The following is a 13,770-nucleotide window of genomic DNA, read 5'->3' as shown; positions in this document are numbered from 1 at the left end:
TTAATCCAAGCGTGACAAACACTGGAAGGATGGCTGGAGAAAGTCAAATAGAACACATATCATTGCTCTGTATATGTGTGTGCATTGCAGAACAAGCAAAAGGATAGCACTTTATAGCATTTTTAATAAATATAATTAAGACACGTACAACATATACCCCAATAAGTGTGTTCAGGGTTGTAGCGTGAACAGATGCCAAAAGAAAGAAATGGGGAGTGTGGATCTGTAAGTGAGCCAGCACTGCTAAGAAGTACAGTAACGGCCCAAAATTTGAATCAAACGCCAAATTAAAGCTTCAAGCAAATCCCGATGTAGTGCTTCGTTTGTTGTGGGTTGCCATTGGGCTTCTTTTGCTTTATCTTTGTGGAGGTAAACTCACACTTAGAATCAATTTATCCTGCAGGTGATGGACTCCTCTCCATGACAACCGCAAAGGTTGGAATGACTGGGACACAACCGAGCGCTTTCACTAACAGCCAAAATTCATTCAAAAACTAAACTTTCCACAAACCAATCTATGTCACTTCCAACTGCCACATTTTTGTTTTTAAAACCCTCATTTGCGCTCTTTCAATACAATTTGCGCTGAAGCATCATTTGAACCCCTCTTCTGTAAACGTCCTAATTTCAGCCAATGAAAACGTGCACCTAACACAAAAGCGTAAAACTCTGGAATCCTTTTAAAGGTTAGAACTACTGCAAGGTAAAAGATCCCTTCCACCCTTTTACTTCCTGGAAGTTTGGCCAGGGGAGTGACTGAAAAGAGCAACTGGTTAGCTGGCCTAATAGCGCACGTGGAGACACAACAGCACGGCAAAGTTGACTGAATACACACGTTTGTGGAGTGAAAGACGAGCGAAAGCAGGGCTGACAGATGCGACGTTGCGAGCGTATGAGGTGATGGGCAATACTACTTTGTGCGTCTACGATGCATGCATGTGAGCCTCCCGCAAGCGCTACACTAGGAGTGTCCAACGTACAGCCCATCTGGGGACCAATCCACCCCGTGGGGATTTCAGTCAAAGTTTCTGTTGTGGCTAATTTTGGCCACTGGTGGGCACACTGACAACCACTAAAATAACCACTTATATTCAGTAATTGCCTGCCACTCAGGATTTGACCCATTTGTAAAGTCTAAGAGATGCCAAATTTGTTTTATAAAAGGGACACCCAGTACGAAGATCCATTAAGAGCCACTAGATCACTGCGATCTGTAAGTTTCACATGTATAAAAACAGTCATAATATTGTTGAAATTGCACTCATAGGCTAATAGTCAATAAATGTGAATATTTTCCAAATGTACTTGTAAATATTTGCACGAAGGAAAATTGGAAAAATGTGAATATTTTTATTTGACACAATTTATTAGGGGGCTGCACTGTAGACAACTGGTTAGCACATGTGCCTCACAGTTCTGAGGTTGCGTGTTCAAATCCGGCCTTCCCGTGTGATGTTTGCATCTCTTCCCCGTGCCTGCGTGGGGCACGTCGGTTTCCTCCCGCATTCCAAAAACATGCACACGAGGTTAGGTGAAGACTCGAAATCACCTGCAAATGGTTGTCTGTTTGTGCTCTCCGATCGCGAGTGTACCCGCCTCCTGCCCAAAATCAGTTGAGCTAGGCACCAGCACACCCACGGCCTGAAAGAGGATAAGCGGTTTAGAAAATGGATGGATGGACATAGTTTAGTAGGTGACAAATATTCTGGTCTGGCCCACTTCAGATCAAATTGGGGTGAATGTGACCCTTTAACTAAAATGAGTTTGACACTACTGTTAATCTCTGCTAAACTGTTATCTGACATGAGAAAAGAAGGTCGAGAAAGAATGAAGTGCTTGAAAAATGGATTATAACTGGCAAAGGTTCAGAAGTGATTCCAGATTCTACAATGGAACGAAAGACCGCATCAGCCCTGCTTTCGATGACCGTGGGGTGTGTATGTTTGTGTGTGTATGTGTGTGTGTGTTGGTGGGGGTGCAGGGAAAAAGAGGCAAATGGTCAAAGACACGTACAGCACTTCTTCTTTCAGGCCTCCTTAATTCTAATGTTTGCAGCCCGCAGCCACTGACCCCATTTTGCCCCATCAGAAATGCCAGTGCCGCCGCCGCCGCCGCCTCCACCGCCACCCGCCTCCCTTTCGGGCCGCTCACTGCTCGTCCTCCCCAAACACGTCGTTCTGTTTGCGCTTCATGTTCTCAAAATCAAAGTCGCTGCCGGTCATGCGCTTGTAGATGTCCTTGATGTCGTTGCAGGTGGTCTCAAAGTGAGTGGTGGCGTCGTAGGACCTGGAGGCGAAGATCTGGAAAAACATGCGAGCTTATTGTCATTCCGAGAAATGGATCAAAGCAACAGAATTTCACGGCCACCGGTGTCTTCAATGCTGTACCGCACGAGGCGCTAATCAACTTCTGCCAAAAGCAAAAGTAGCCACGCGCGATTGCTCGCAGACAGAAGAAAGCTACGATACAAAGTACACTTGAGTTAATATAAAAAGACACTAAACCTTTTTTCACCTCCAGAATGTAAATCTGCCTTTTTCACATTTTGACCTGAAACTATTGCAACAATTAATCAATTCAACCGCACATATTTCATAATTCATATTCAAATTGCTATATAATAATATCCATCCAGCCATCTATTTTCTTTTGCCGCTTATCATCACGAGCGTTGCGGGGAGTGCTGGAGCCTATCCCAGCTGTCAACGGGCAGGAAGCGGGGTACACCCTGAACTGGTTGCCAGACAATCACAAGGCACATGGAGACAAACAACAGCCGCAGTCACAGTCACACCTAGGGGCAATTTAGAGTGTCCAATTAATGTTGCATGTTTTTGGGATGTGGGGGGGTAACCGGAGTGCCCGGAGAAAACCCATGGAGGCACGGGGAGAACATGGAAACTCCACACAGGTGGGGAGATTGAACCAGGGACCTCAGAACTGTGAGGCCAACACTTTACCAGCTGATCCACCGTGCTGCCTATATAATCATATATGACAATTTCTTTTTGTCTAAAATATGCAAAGTACAAATACTGTTTACATATTTTAAACATTATGGTACCCACATAAACACACATCCCCCGTTACTTTGCAATTTTTCCACTTTTCAGGGGTGGTTCTGGTCCCAATTAGCTGTGAAAAACAAGGGACTACTGTAGTCCTGTCTTCTGCCTGGTGGATGAGAGTGGACACGGGGCAGGATGACCTGATCTGACCAGGGAAACCCACGAGAGGCTGGGATGTCACCAGGGGGCGTTGCCAGGCGAGGGGAAGAAGTTGACAGGCCCGAACGTGGGTACCGAGCCGTGCGACTGTTCAGCAAGTTTGAATGCATGGCACCTGACTCCAGGCCTGGCGTACAGTCCTTCAATGGCAGTGAAGTTGTGCCATCGGTTGACAAGGATGTTCTGGTGGCAGTTCCTTTGGAAAAAAATCGTGGTGGCTGCTCTCGGCGGTGGAAAGTTTCAGCTACTCACAACCATAGAGCAAGACAAGAGATGACCAGTGAGCTGAGGAAGCGGGACTTGATCCGAGTGCAGATTTTGGGGCTGTCCGTGCCTAAGGCGCCACTGGAAAATGCCACTTGGAGACATTTTGAGATCTCTTTGGCTCAGCCCAACAGGACTTGATAATGTTTAGGCCAAGGTAGAAGACGAAAGATTCGACAGTTGCAATGTTTTGGTCATTGGAGAGCAGCGTGGGAGAAAGTCTAAGAAAGACTACAGTTTTGTCTTCATCCACCAGATGCCTGGGTCGAAAGAAGGGGCTTCTTCTTCCAGGGTATCAAATGGGAGCGGTTAGGAGGGCGACACAATCAGAGGAGTTGAGGCCTATGATTGTGAAATAAAACTCAAAGCTAAGGTGAGGGCAGCAGGCGAAAATGCAGTGCAACCATAGGTTAACGCTCCATCAAACAAGATTGGGGCAACGACACATACTTGGTGCAACCCTAAGACTAGGATTGCAAAATTACAGGAATGTTCAATATTGGAAACTGTCAGAATTGATGGAAATTCACGAGGATTCAGTTCTGGTTTTTGTATCCCTAGTGTTTGTTCCACTCTTATGCAATGTAGCATTTTTCCCCATTCTGTTTATTTGTCTCGCTCACATTTGTCACGTTGCCTCGTTTAAACAAAACTATTGTCTGTTGCTCAAGTTGTGGCTTTGCTTTCTGGTTCAGTATTCTAATGCACAAGGATAACGGTTTAAGATGGAACATGATACCTTTTCAATTAATGACCTTCATTTGCCAGTTCATTCCCATGCAAATATTTCCCAAATTCATCATCTTAATTTCAATTGGAAATTCACCAGAAACTTTACGGATGTGTGGCATTAATTTACCATCCCTTAATGACAATGACAGTGATCATCTCACCTGGCTCTCTGTACCATCATCTGTGGGCTCGTACAGATCACTGATCGCCACAAATCTGCAATTAAAAAACATAAAAATAATCCCTAAACATTGAATTCATATTCTATGAAGATCTTAATCTTCAGCCAAATGACAGCTGGAGATGGAAGGGAAAAAAAAAAAAAAAAAAAAAGACGTACTTTTGGTCAATGGGCTCCAGCAGTTCAAAGGCAGGTTGGATTTCGGTCTCCGGCTCGCTGGTTTCCACCGTGGTGCTAACGATAGCGATGTACTTCCCCTGGGCCGCCACGTTGTGGGCATACGAGATCATGCAGACGTAGATGTCTGCACAAAGGATGAGGAGCTTTCATCATTCCGCCACCATTCTCTGACACTGCCACCTTGATTGGACCTCACCTGAATTGCGGTTGAGCTGATTCTGCGGGATGATGATTTGGCAGGAGTTGGCGTCGTTGGTGTTTTTGATGGGATGGCTGAGGATGCAGATGACGCGGATCACCTGGCCTGCCTTGCGCACGCGCTCAGGGATGTAGCTGGGGTCGCAGATCAGCTGCTTGCAGCGAGCCACCTGTCACAAATCCATCTCACATCACTACCAGCGCTCGCGTCATGAAAATCGCCAGTCCCCGTCGGCTAGCTCTAGAGGGCCGGGCCCCAAAGAGGAATACGCAAACTTCATCCTTGTTCTCATAACATCAAACGACAATCAAAAACCTAGTTCTGTCCGGATAACCGTAACAAAGTAATTAACATGAATTAAGATGATGACTTTGGAAACAATCACCAGTTAACCTTAAACTGGCCCCCACAATGGCACCAAAGACCAGATCTCCTGGCTGTTATATTGACCCTTGAGAGGGCTCCAAAATTAACGAGTGCCAAGTCACCCAAACTGAGTCGATCGAATGGCGTTAAATTCCAGAATTTACAAGACAGTCTTTAGTAAATCAATTCAATACATGCAATAACATGCAGTAGACTGTATTTGCAGCATCAAATGCTTATAAAATCTTCAATCAGCAGGTGTGAATGGCCTTTTACGCCAGTCGCGTTCGACCGCATCATGCCATGGGCGGTTGGCCAAAGTCAAGTCAGTTTTCCCACAATGAATGAGTCCAGTTGTACCTCGCCCTCAGACTTGACGCCGATCACGTGACCACCTTCAATCACAATCTCATCCACCGGCTTGTTGAGCATGTAGGTGCCTCCATAGATGGCACTCAACCTGAACAGCGTGAAAAAGAAATGTTCAGACGCATAGACGCGGGAACTGCACTCGATCAAAAAAAAAAAAAAAAAAAAAACAAATAAATGAACATTGTCGAGACACCTTGCAAATCCCTGCGGCAGCTCGCCAAGGCCATACAAGGGGTAGAGGTACGGGCTCCTGCCGTAACGGGCCAGTGACTCGCTGTACAGTTTGATTCGGTTGATCGTATCCAGGCAGGGAAAATCCAGGTACCTCAGGAGGAAAAACACACTTGGTTTAAATCCTGAACACATTGGTGAAAAACAGCTTGGTGTCAGGTTGAACTCGTTCAAAGTCGCAGAGGTTTTGAACTGTATTCCAAACCTTCACTAAAACATTCGTCAAGTATTCCCCCCCCCAATGGGTAGGTGTGTGTCTTGCCCAGGCACTGTGTAAAAATTCAGGTTTGTAAACCAGTGTAGTGAAAAACCTATTCCTGTAGAGGGCAGGGTTACATCACTTTAGATTCAAGATCTGTGCAACTTTTGAGTAAATTATCAACATTTCGGCGTGATTTTCATCTTTCTATAGTGATTGAGAGAAATGGCACCATGTTGACAGTTGGACACCTTTAGGCACCTCACACTCCGACAGAGTACAAGGTATATTTTTGGTACACATGGAGTATGTGATGGGGTTGAATGATTCACCGCATTCAGATCAAAATTGGGATTTCAGAAGACGCAATCTTGTGATGGCCAAAGATGTGTCTGCTGTTTTTGTTTTGTTTGTTTGTTTCTAATTGCAGCCTGCCAGACTAACCCACAATTTGAGTGTCATCTTCGTGTAGTATCTGTCAAAATCACCAATCTGAAGAAGCAGGCTACGTGTGGGGAGGCCATGCAACAAAAACAATTTTGAGCTGGTTAGGAGGATAAAAAAAAAAATCTGATCCTACTTCCCTGGATACTTGCAAGAGGGAGGGAACGCTTAAGGTAAGTTACCAGCCAAACATTACAATTTTGCACAGTGGATCCTCTACTCTAACAATTAATTGCGTCCACAGTGGTGACTAAATTACAATTGTGACACGCATCATTATCACAGATGGTGTTCAAAGAAGAGCAGAGCACGTGGCAAGAGTAAGACGAGATATGCAGTAGCTACTTTGAATGAAAAAAAGAGATAACATCAAATCTCATACTTTCTGCCCCTCATAACATGAAATACTCACATTTCACATTGAAATAGCCCATTTAGAAACCCATCCCTTGATCATTTTTATACTATCACAGTATATGCTAAAATCTTTTTTTTATCTGCCAAATTATTTTCTTTTCCTTAATGTAAACACAGCCCCCAACATTGTTGAAATTTATTTTAAAATAAAAGTGAAATACCACACAGCCATTTGTATTCAGACCCTTTGCTGTGGCAGTCATATTTATCTCGGGCGCGGTCCAATTCTTCTATAATGCTAGAAATGGTTCTACACCTTCATTCAACTCAGTTTAATGATACTGATTGGACTTGATTAGGAAAGCCACGCACCTGTTCACATAAAAATCATACAGCTTACAGTGGATGTCAGAGTTAATGAGAATCACGAGGTCCTAGGAACTGCCTGAAAAGCTTAGAGACAGAATGGTGACAAGGCACAGATCTTCCCAAGGTCACAAAAATTTTCTGATATGCTTCAGGTTTATAGGAGCCCGTTGGCCTCCATAACTCTTAAATGGAAGAAGTATGGACGACCAGAACCCTTCTTAGAGCTGGGCATTAAGCCAAACTGAGCAATCAGGGGTAAGAGCTTTGGTAGAGAGATAAAGAAGAACGCAAAGATCATTGTGGCAGAATTCCAGATATGCAGTCTGGAGATGGCCCAAAGTTCTAGAAAGCCCACCATCACTGCACCCCTCAGTCAGCCAGGGCTGAATGCCAGAGTGGCCGACGGAAGTCTCTCTTCAGTGCAACAACAAGACACATGAAAGCTCCCATGGAGTTTGCTAAAACACACCTGAAGAACTCCAAGATGGGGACAAATAAGATTCTCTGGTCTGATGAGACCAAGATAGAACTTTTTTAGCTTAATTCTAAACGGTACCCATGGATAAAACCATCCACTACTCATCACCGGTCCAATACAGTGCCAACAGCGAAGAATAGTGGTAGCAACATCATGCTGTGGGGGTGTTTTTCAGCTGCAGGGGCAAAACAACTGGTTGAAATCAAAGGAAAGATGAATGGAAAAGTACAGAGATATCCTGGATAAAAACCTTCTCCAAAGGTGCTCAGTACTTCAGACTGGGGCAAAGGTGAACCTTCCAACAAGACAATGACCCGTAGCGCACAGCTAAAATAATAAAGAAGGTGGTTTCAGAACAACTCCAGCAAAAGCCATGACTTAATGACTGAAACCCAATTGAGAATCTCTGGAGAGACCTAAAAACAGTTGCCCAAAAACGTTCACTATCCAACGTCACAGAACTGCAGAGGATCTGCAAGGAGGAACGGTAGAGGATCCCCAAATTCGTAGTATCATTCCCAAAAAGACAATAAACAAACATCAAATCACACTCACATTCACAGCTACGGCCAATTTAGTCCTCAACCTACCATGCACGTTTGTGGCATGTGGGAAGAAAGTGAACCACCCAGGGGGAAAAAAATACACACAGCTACAAGGAGATCATGCAAACCCCACACAGCCTGTACATTAGACACATTTTTCTTTTTTCAGCGCAGTCACACACAGAGGTACCATGAGGCAGTGCATTTGCCAGAAAACCACTGGTGCCCTGTGCTTTTCACAATGACGCTGAGAAAGTGTGACAGAATTGACAGAGTCTGGAGACGCCGTAGGGAAGGTTCTGGTGCCCGCACCATTCTCCAGCGTGACCGCCTTGATGGTGGGTCAGTAATGGCGTGGGGATGGCATTTCTTCGAAGGGCCACACAGCCCTGCATGCGTTAGCCAGAAGTACCCTGAATGCCATTCGGAACTGGGAAGAGATCCTCACACTCATTGCGAGACCATATGATGGTGCAGTAGGCCCTGCATTCATGACAATGCCAGACTTCATGTGGCTGGAAAGACATCAATGCTGCAAACTGGGATGCCCATTCCCCAGACCTGAATCTAATCGAGCACATCCGGGATATCATTTCTCGTTCCATCCACTGACACTGTGTTGCGCCGCAGACTGTCCGGGAGCTACGTGATAATAGAATCAAGATATCGGAGGACATCCTTTAGGAGAAGTCATAAGGAGCACGCCGAGGAGTTGTTGGGAGGTTTTACAGGCACGTGGAGGCCACACACACGACTGAGTCTCATTTGAACTCGTCTTGAAGAATTCCCACACAACTTGGATCAGCTTATGTTGTGATTTTCCATTTTTAGTTTGAGTAGAATTTGAAATGCAAAACTCCACAGGATCATGATTTTGGTTAACATTGATTTTTTTTTTCTTATGTTGTTCTTAACACACTCCACTATGTAGTAACGGTTTTCAACTGGAATATTTTATTCATGATGTGTTATTATAGTGTTACCTTTATTTATTTAGCACTAAATAAAAATGCATTATAGAGTCCTGAAAAAATAAAAAAATAAAAAGAATAAATAATAAAATAAAAACTTTTAAATTGCATCATTAACACTTCCTAATTTTAATATAAGTATATTCTATATTTAAATAAACTAAATTAGAAAGCCATGACAAATAAACTCAATAAATACAAATTATATCTAAAAAAATAATAATAATAATAAATTCAATGCTATTTTTCTGACTCTGAATTATTGGCAAATTTTTGTTATTGGCAGTTGGGCCAGTTCCCTATCACCACAAACACCAACTGAACAGTAATCACAGAACAAAATATTTTGTGGGTCTGGAAAATTCTCTTAAAAAGGCTGCTGGCAATGTGTGAAATTATGCTGCCAGAGAGCAAATGAAGGCAGGTGCACGTTGGTGCGCTTACTCATCTGTCCTGTAGAGGGCCAGGGCGTGGCCAGTAAAGTCAATGACATCCTGACCCAGGTCAAACTTCTTGTAAACGTCCCTCATTGTCGTGGTCTTGGGGTCCACGCCCTCAAAGGTCTTGGGGTCGTTCTCGTCAAAGTTAGCCACAAAGACTAAGAACTTGCGAAAGCGCCGCTTCTCGAACATTCCCATCAAATCTGGAGATTCAAGAGCAGGTATTACACAGCCACATTTACTGCCGGCGCGCGACTCATCGCGGTACGGTGTTTTTGGCTTACTTGAAGCGAGCGCCTCGGTCTCAGTAGACGGCACCTTGTAGATCTTCCCGCCCTTGTAGACAAAGCTTCCCTCCACCACTTTGAAGTCCAGGTAGCGAGTCACTTCTGTGTACAGCAGCATCTTTACCAGCTGGCCTGTTCACACACACGTGACAACAAATTTGCTTACGGTAACATCCTTGTTACATTTATATTGATATTTCTCCATAACAGTGACTTGAATCCGCTGTAATCGTTAGCCAACCACTATGGATTGCATCTGTTATCTGATATGACAATTGTGGGATAGTTGCATTTTTGCTCAGATTTTGGTTCTTGTCGACGCAAAACTGACCGTTGGCCATGAGGAACTTGGGGATGAGGTCCACGTTCCAGTCGCGTCCTCGGCCCATGGACTCTGGTGGACTGTTGGGAAGACTGAAGCGCTTGTAAAGCTGAGGGAAAGCACGGGAGGGACGTAAACAGGGCGTAAAGCGAGACTACAATAATGTTGCAAAACAAACTTGATCCCCGTTACCTCCTCCAGGGGGGTGATGGAGGAGCTCTCGCCGCCATAGTACGGGTTCCTGTCCATGTGCAGAACCTTCTTACCGTTCACAGACATGATCCCAGACAGGATGCATTCCTGTACACAACAATGACGAAGAAGCAAAATAAGAGTACTGTTGTAGTATACACAGTATACAATTATGATAACCAATATTTGTTTTGGTTTAGCCAGCTGACAAACATTGCAGACATTGAAAGTCCCTGAAGGGTAAAAAAAAAAAAAAAATTGCACTTGTTTAAAGTTGTCAAAATTGATTAACATTTGGTTATGAAAGTAAACAACTTTTTTGATAATCAATCATTTGGAGACTGAGTGGTTCAACAAAAATAAAATCATTTTACATGAACCAGAATTGTAATACTTGGGGAAAAGAAGTCCAAATATTTTTTTAAAAAAGTAATTGCATAGGAGTAAAGTCAGAATCATCTCAGCAATTTGAGAATTTTAGCGCGAAAAATATTGTATGCATATAAAAAGGTAAATAAAAGTTGTACGTAAATAAATGTTTTAAAATAAATGCAAAGTTCCCGCAATCGCAATCATTCATTCATTCATTCTTTCCTCCCAAATCAATCCAAAGAGCTTTTTGGAGGACATTTTATAAATCACATGCGTCGACGTCCTGTTTGTTGCTAAAAGAATGTTGCGATGTTGCTGAGATTTTTATTTTGAGTTAGGTACTAATCCCCCTTTTAAAATATAAATTAAATAATAGAACAGTTTATACTGGCTTGGGATTTCAGAGTTTAGTATCCATATGTAAAAATAGACAACGAACATATACACTACTCGGAGAGCCGATTCTATTTTTCCTTTTTCTTTTTTTTTTTTTGACAAGTAGCGGAAGTGATGCCATGAGAGCAGACGGATGCAGGGAGTGAACATGCAGGCTCGAGCGTCGCCAACTCGAGGCTCGCCCTTGCTCTCCACTTTCACTCTTCGCAAAAATACAAACACGACGAATACGAACGATGTCAGCCGCAGTGTGCGGGTCCTGATGACGTGTGCACACACACACACACCACACACACACACACACACAGCAGACGAGGCACTGACAAATCGATACGAGAAACATCTCGCGGCTCAAATGGCGACTTTTGTAAAAGGGCGAGCGATTGCAAAAATGACCTCAAAATCGGCATGAGCCACTTTAATCTTGCGGCATGAAGCGGAAGACTCGGCCAGGCACGACTCGAGCGGATCGTGGAGCTCGATCCGGCCTATAGCGGCAATCGAGCAGCGGCGGCGGGGCGACGCCTAAAGATGCTCCGGCCGCCGCAACACGACAGCGACACCTCTGCGTGGCTCTAACCCCTTCCCACCGGCACCGTTCCTAGCAAAAGCACTCGAAGGCACGTGTGGTATCCCAAATGTCCTCGTTTCATGAATGCGGCCGCACTGAGGCTTTTTTTTTTCGGCCTGTGGGCCTCGATCGCCCTGCCCATTAGGACGCCGAATGGGTTGCGGCAGCAGATGCACGAACGAAGCATGACGCCTTACTGTCAGTCCGGTGCCCAAAACGATCACATCATATTCTTCATCCATGTTGTCTCGCCCTCTTTTTTTTCCGTGAGAAACGCAGCGAACGGTCCCGCTGGGGCCAGAGTGAGGGGAAATGCCTGTGAGTGTCCCGCTCTCCGTGCAGCTGATTCGGACGCCTGGTTGTCACTTTTTTATTCTTGATCATGAGATTGCAAAGAACGTCGGAATGAGAGAGATGTTGTCCACACTTTATGAGGACGACCAAAGATGGCCCTGGTCCTGGAGCGCTTCGGGAATAGTATGCCTGCGCGTCGGCAGTTAGTGCGCCCCCTCCCTCGTTGACGCACAATGGACTCCGAACAGGAAATGTCACGACAACGTCGTCCCCAAATTCGGATAAGCACGCCCTTGGTTTCAGAGTTCGCCCCAGTCTTTGAAGAGACCACAGTTCGCAATTCTGTCCTGCAATTTATTTATTTTTTTTTATCTCCCCTTTGCAGTTGTAGCGCAGTGTTACGTGGACGCAGGCACGGTATCCCTCCGCCACCACAGCTGCGTGAGCCGTGGCGGCGCACAGAAAACCCAAATGACTGCAACTAGCTAATTGTTCACGTTTCTCGCGAACTTTATTGTGGAAAAGCGTGTCTGCCTGTACTGTTTTATATTTTGGTTGGTTTTGCTTTTCGATCCAAGCTAACCTGTTTCCAGAAACGCAGCACCATGGACAGTCGCCAGGTGGAAGTACCTGTTACCACACTTCTACAAAATACAACCCCAAAGTGTTTTCCTCCCAAATGGAGAAAAGCACTCACCACATTATCCAAGGTACATGTAGAGATATTGTGTTGAAAAAAAAAAAAAAAAGGCGGTGGGGGGTTCACGTAGAAGCAGTGATTCAACACTTGTGCTTTGATAAAAGTGCACTCTTCAATGCAGCAAAGTAAAAAAAAAATGCACAAAATAGTTTATCCGTTTATTACATCCATTTGCATTCATTTAATGTATATTCATCCATTTTCCTATCCCAGAACAGAGCACCTTTTTGGGCTCGTCTACGACCTTCCATTTTCTCCCAATGCTGAAATTCTTGGTTGTGTTGGCAGTGTGTTTTGGGTCATCGTCTCGTTGCATATCTCTCACAATGTTTTGGTTGTCAAGTACCGTTGATACCCTGGTCGATGCCTGTAGCACTACACACCAGTAGTTATTTTTCTAGACATTCCAAATATTCGTATTGACTATGTCCAATGTTCGTGTATGATCAATTTTCCCTCTTCTCCCATCTTCAGAATTTTTAGTGGTTCCCCTATAGAAAGCTCTCTGGTCTTCATGTTTGCTTAAAAGCAAATGCCGTTTTCACAGGTGAAACCCAGAGCAAAAAGCAAGGACTAGCAAATGTTGAAGCAATCACTTGGGTGGCTTCAAACAAAAGGTGCTCTGTCCCGGGTTGTTTAACACATCTACATGTAGATACAATGAAATAAAAGGTGGACTTCTGAACTTTTGTTCATATTCATCATTTGATTTGAAATCCAATTGTCTTCGGTGCACACACACACAAAGGAATTGACCTTGCCGTTGCAGTACTTCTGGAGGGGACTGTGAGAGAGTTTCTTTTGGCTTGTCCCTTTCGGGGTCGCCACAGCGTGTCATCTCAGATGAACGCACATATATGTTTGGCACAATTTTTACACCGGATGTATAACTAAAAATGCAACATTTGGAACTTTCAAAGCTGAGTCAAAGTCAAAGATTGACCAAAATGAAAAATAGGCATGCTAAAATAATACAGCATTGGAGTTCTGACTTCCCATTTTTGCTCATATACTATTCTTTTGTTGACATGTGCAGTGTCCATAATTCATACCCGAGTACTATAGTAGTTGTCGTCCAGCA

At 44.2% G+C, this 13,770-nt stretch overlaps 1 protein-coding gene across 1 annotated transcript; it reads right to left on the bottom strand.

The window, feature by feature from the left end:
- Window positions 1-106: 106 nt before the first annotated feature.
- On the bottom strand, window positions 107-12,266 carry gdi1 (GDP dissociation inhibitor 1). The gene is made up of 11 exons (XM_061828392.1): window positions 11,893-12,266; window positions 10,357-10,464; window positions 10,174-10,273; window positions 9,840-9,974; window positions 9,560-9,758; window positions 5,715-5,846; window positions 5,510-5,609; window positions 4,781-4,952; window positions 4,564-4,708; window positions 4,385-4,439; window positions 107-2,300 (listed from the first exon to the last, which is right to left on the bottom strand). The coding sequence occupies exons 1-11, from the start codon at window positions 11,935-11,937 to the stop codon at window positions 2,148-2,150; spliced, it is 1,344 nt and encodes a 447-aa protein (XP_061684376.1). The 5' UTR covers window positions 11,938-12,266; the 3' UTR covers window positions 107-2,147.
- Between the last annotated feature and the right edge of the window lie 1,504 nt (window positions 12,267-13,770).

This window comes from Syngnathoides biaculeatus, chromosome 2 (genome assembly GCF_019802595.1).
Source record: "Syngnathoides biaculeatus isolate LvHL_M chromosome 2, ASM1980259v1, whole genome shotgun sequence".
Lineage (NCBI taxonomy): Eukaryota > Metazoa > Chordata > Actinopteri > Syngnathiformes > Syngnathidae > Syngnathoides > Syngnathoides biaculeatus.
This window is presented reverse-complemented; position numbering and strand designations above follow the sequence as displayed.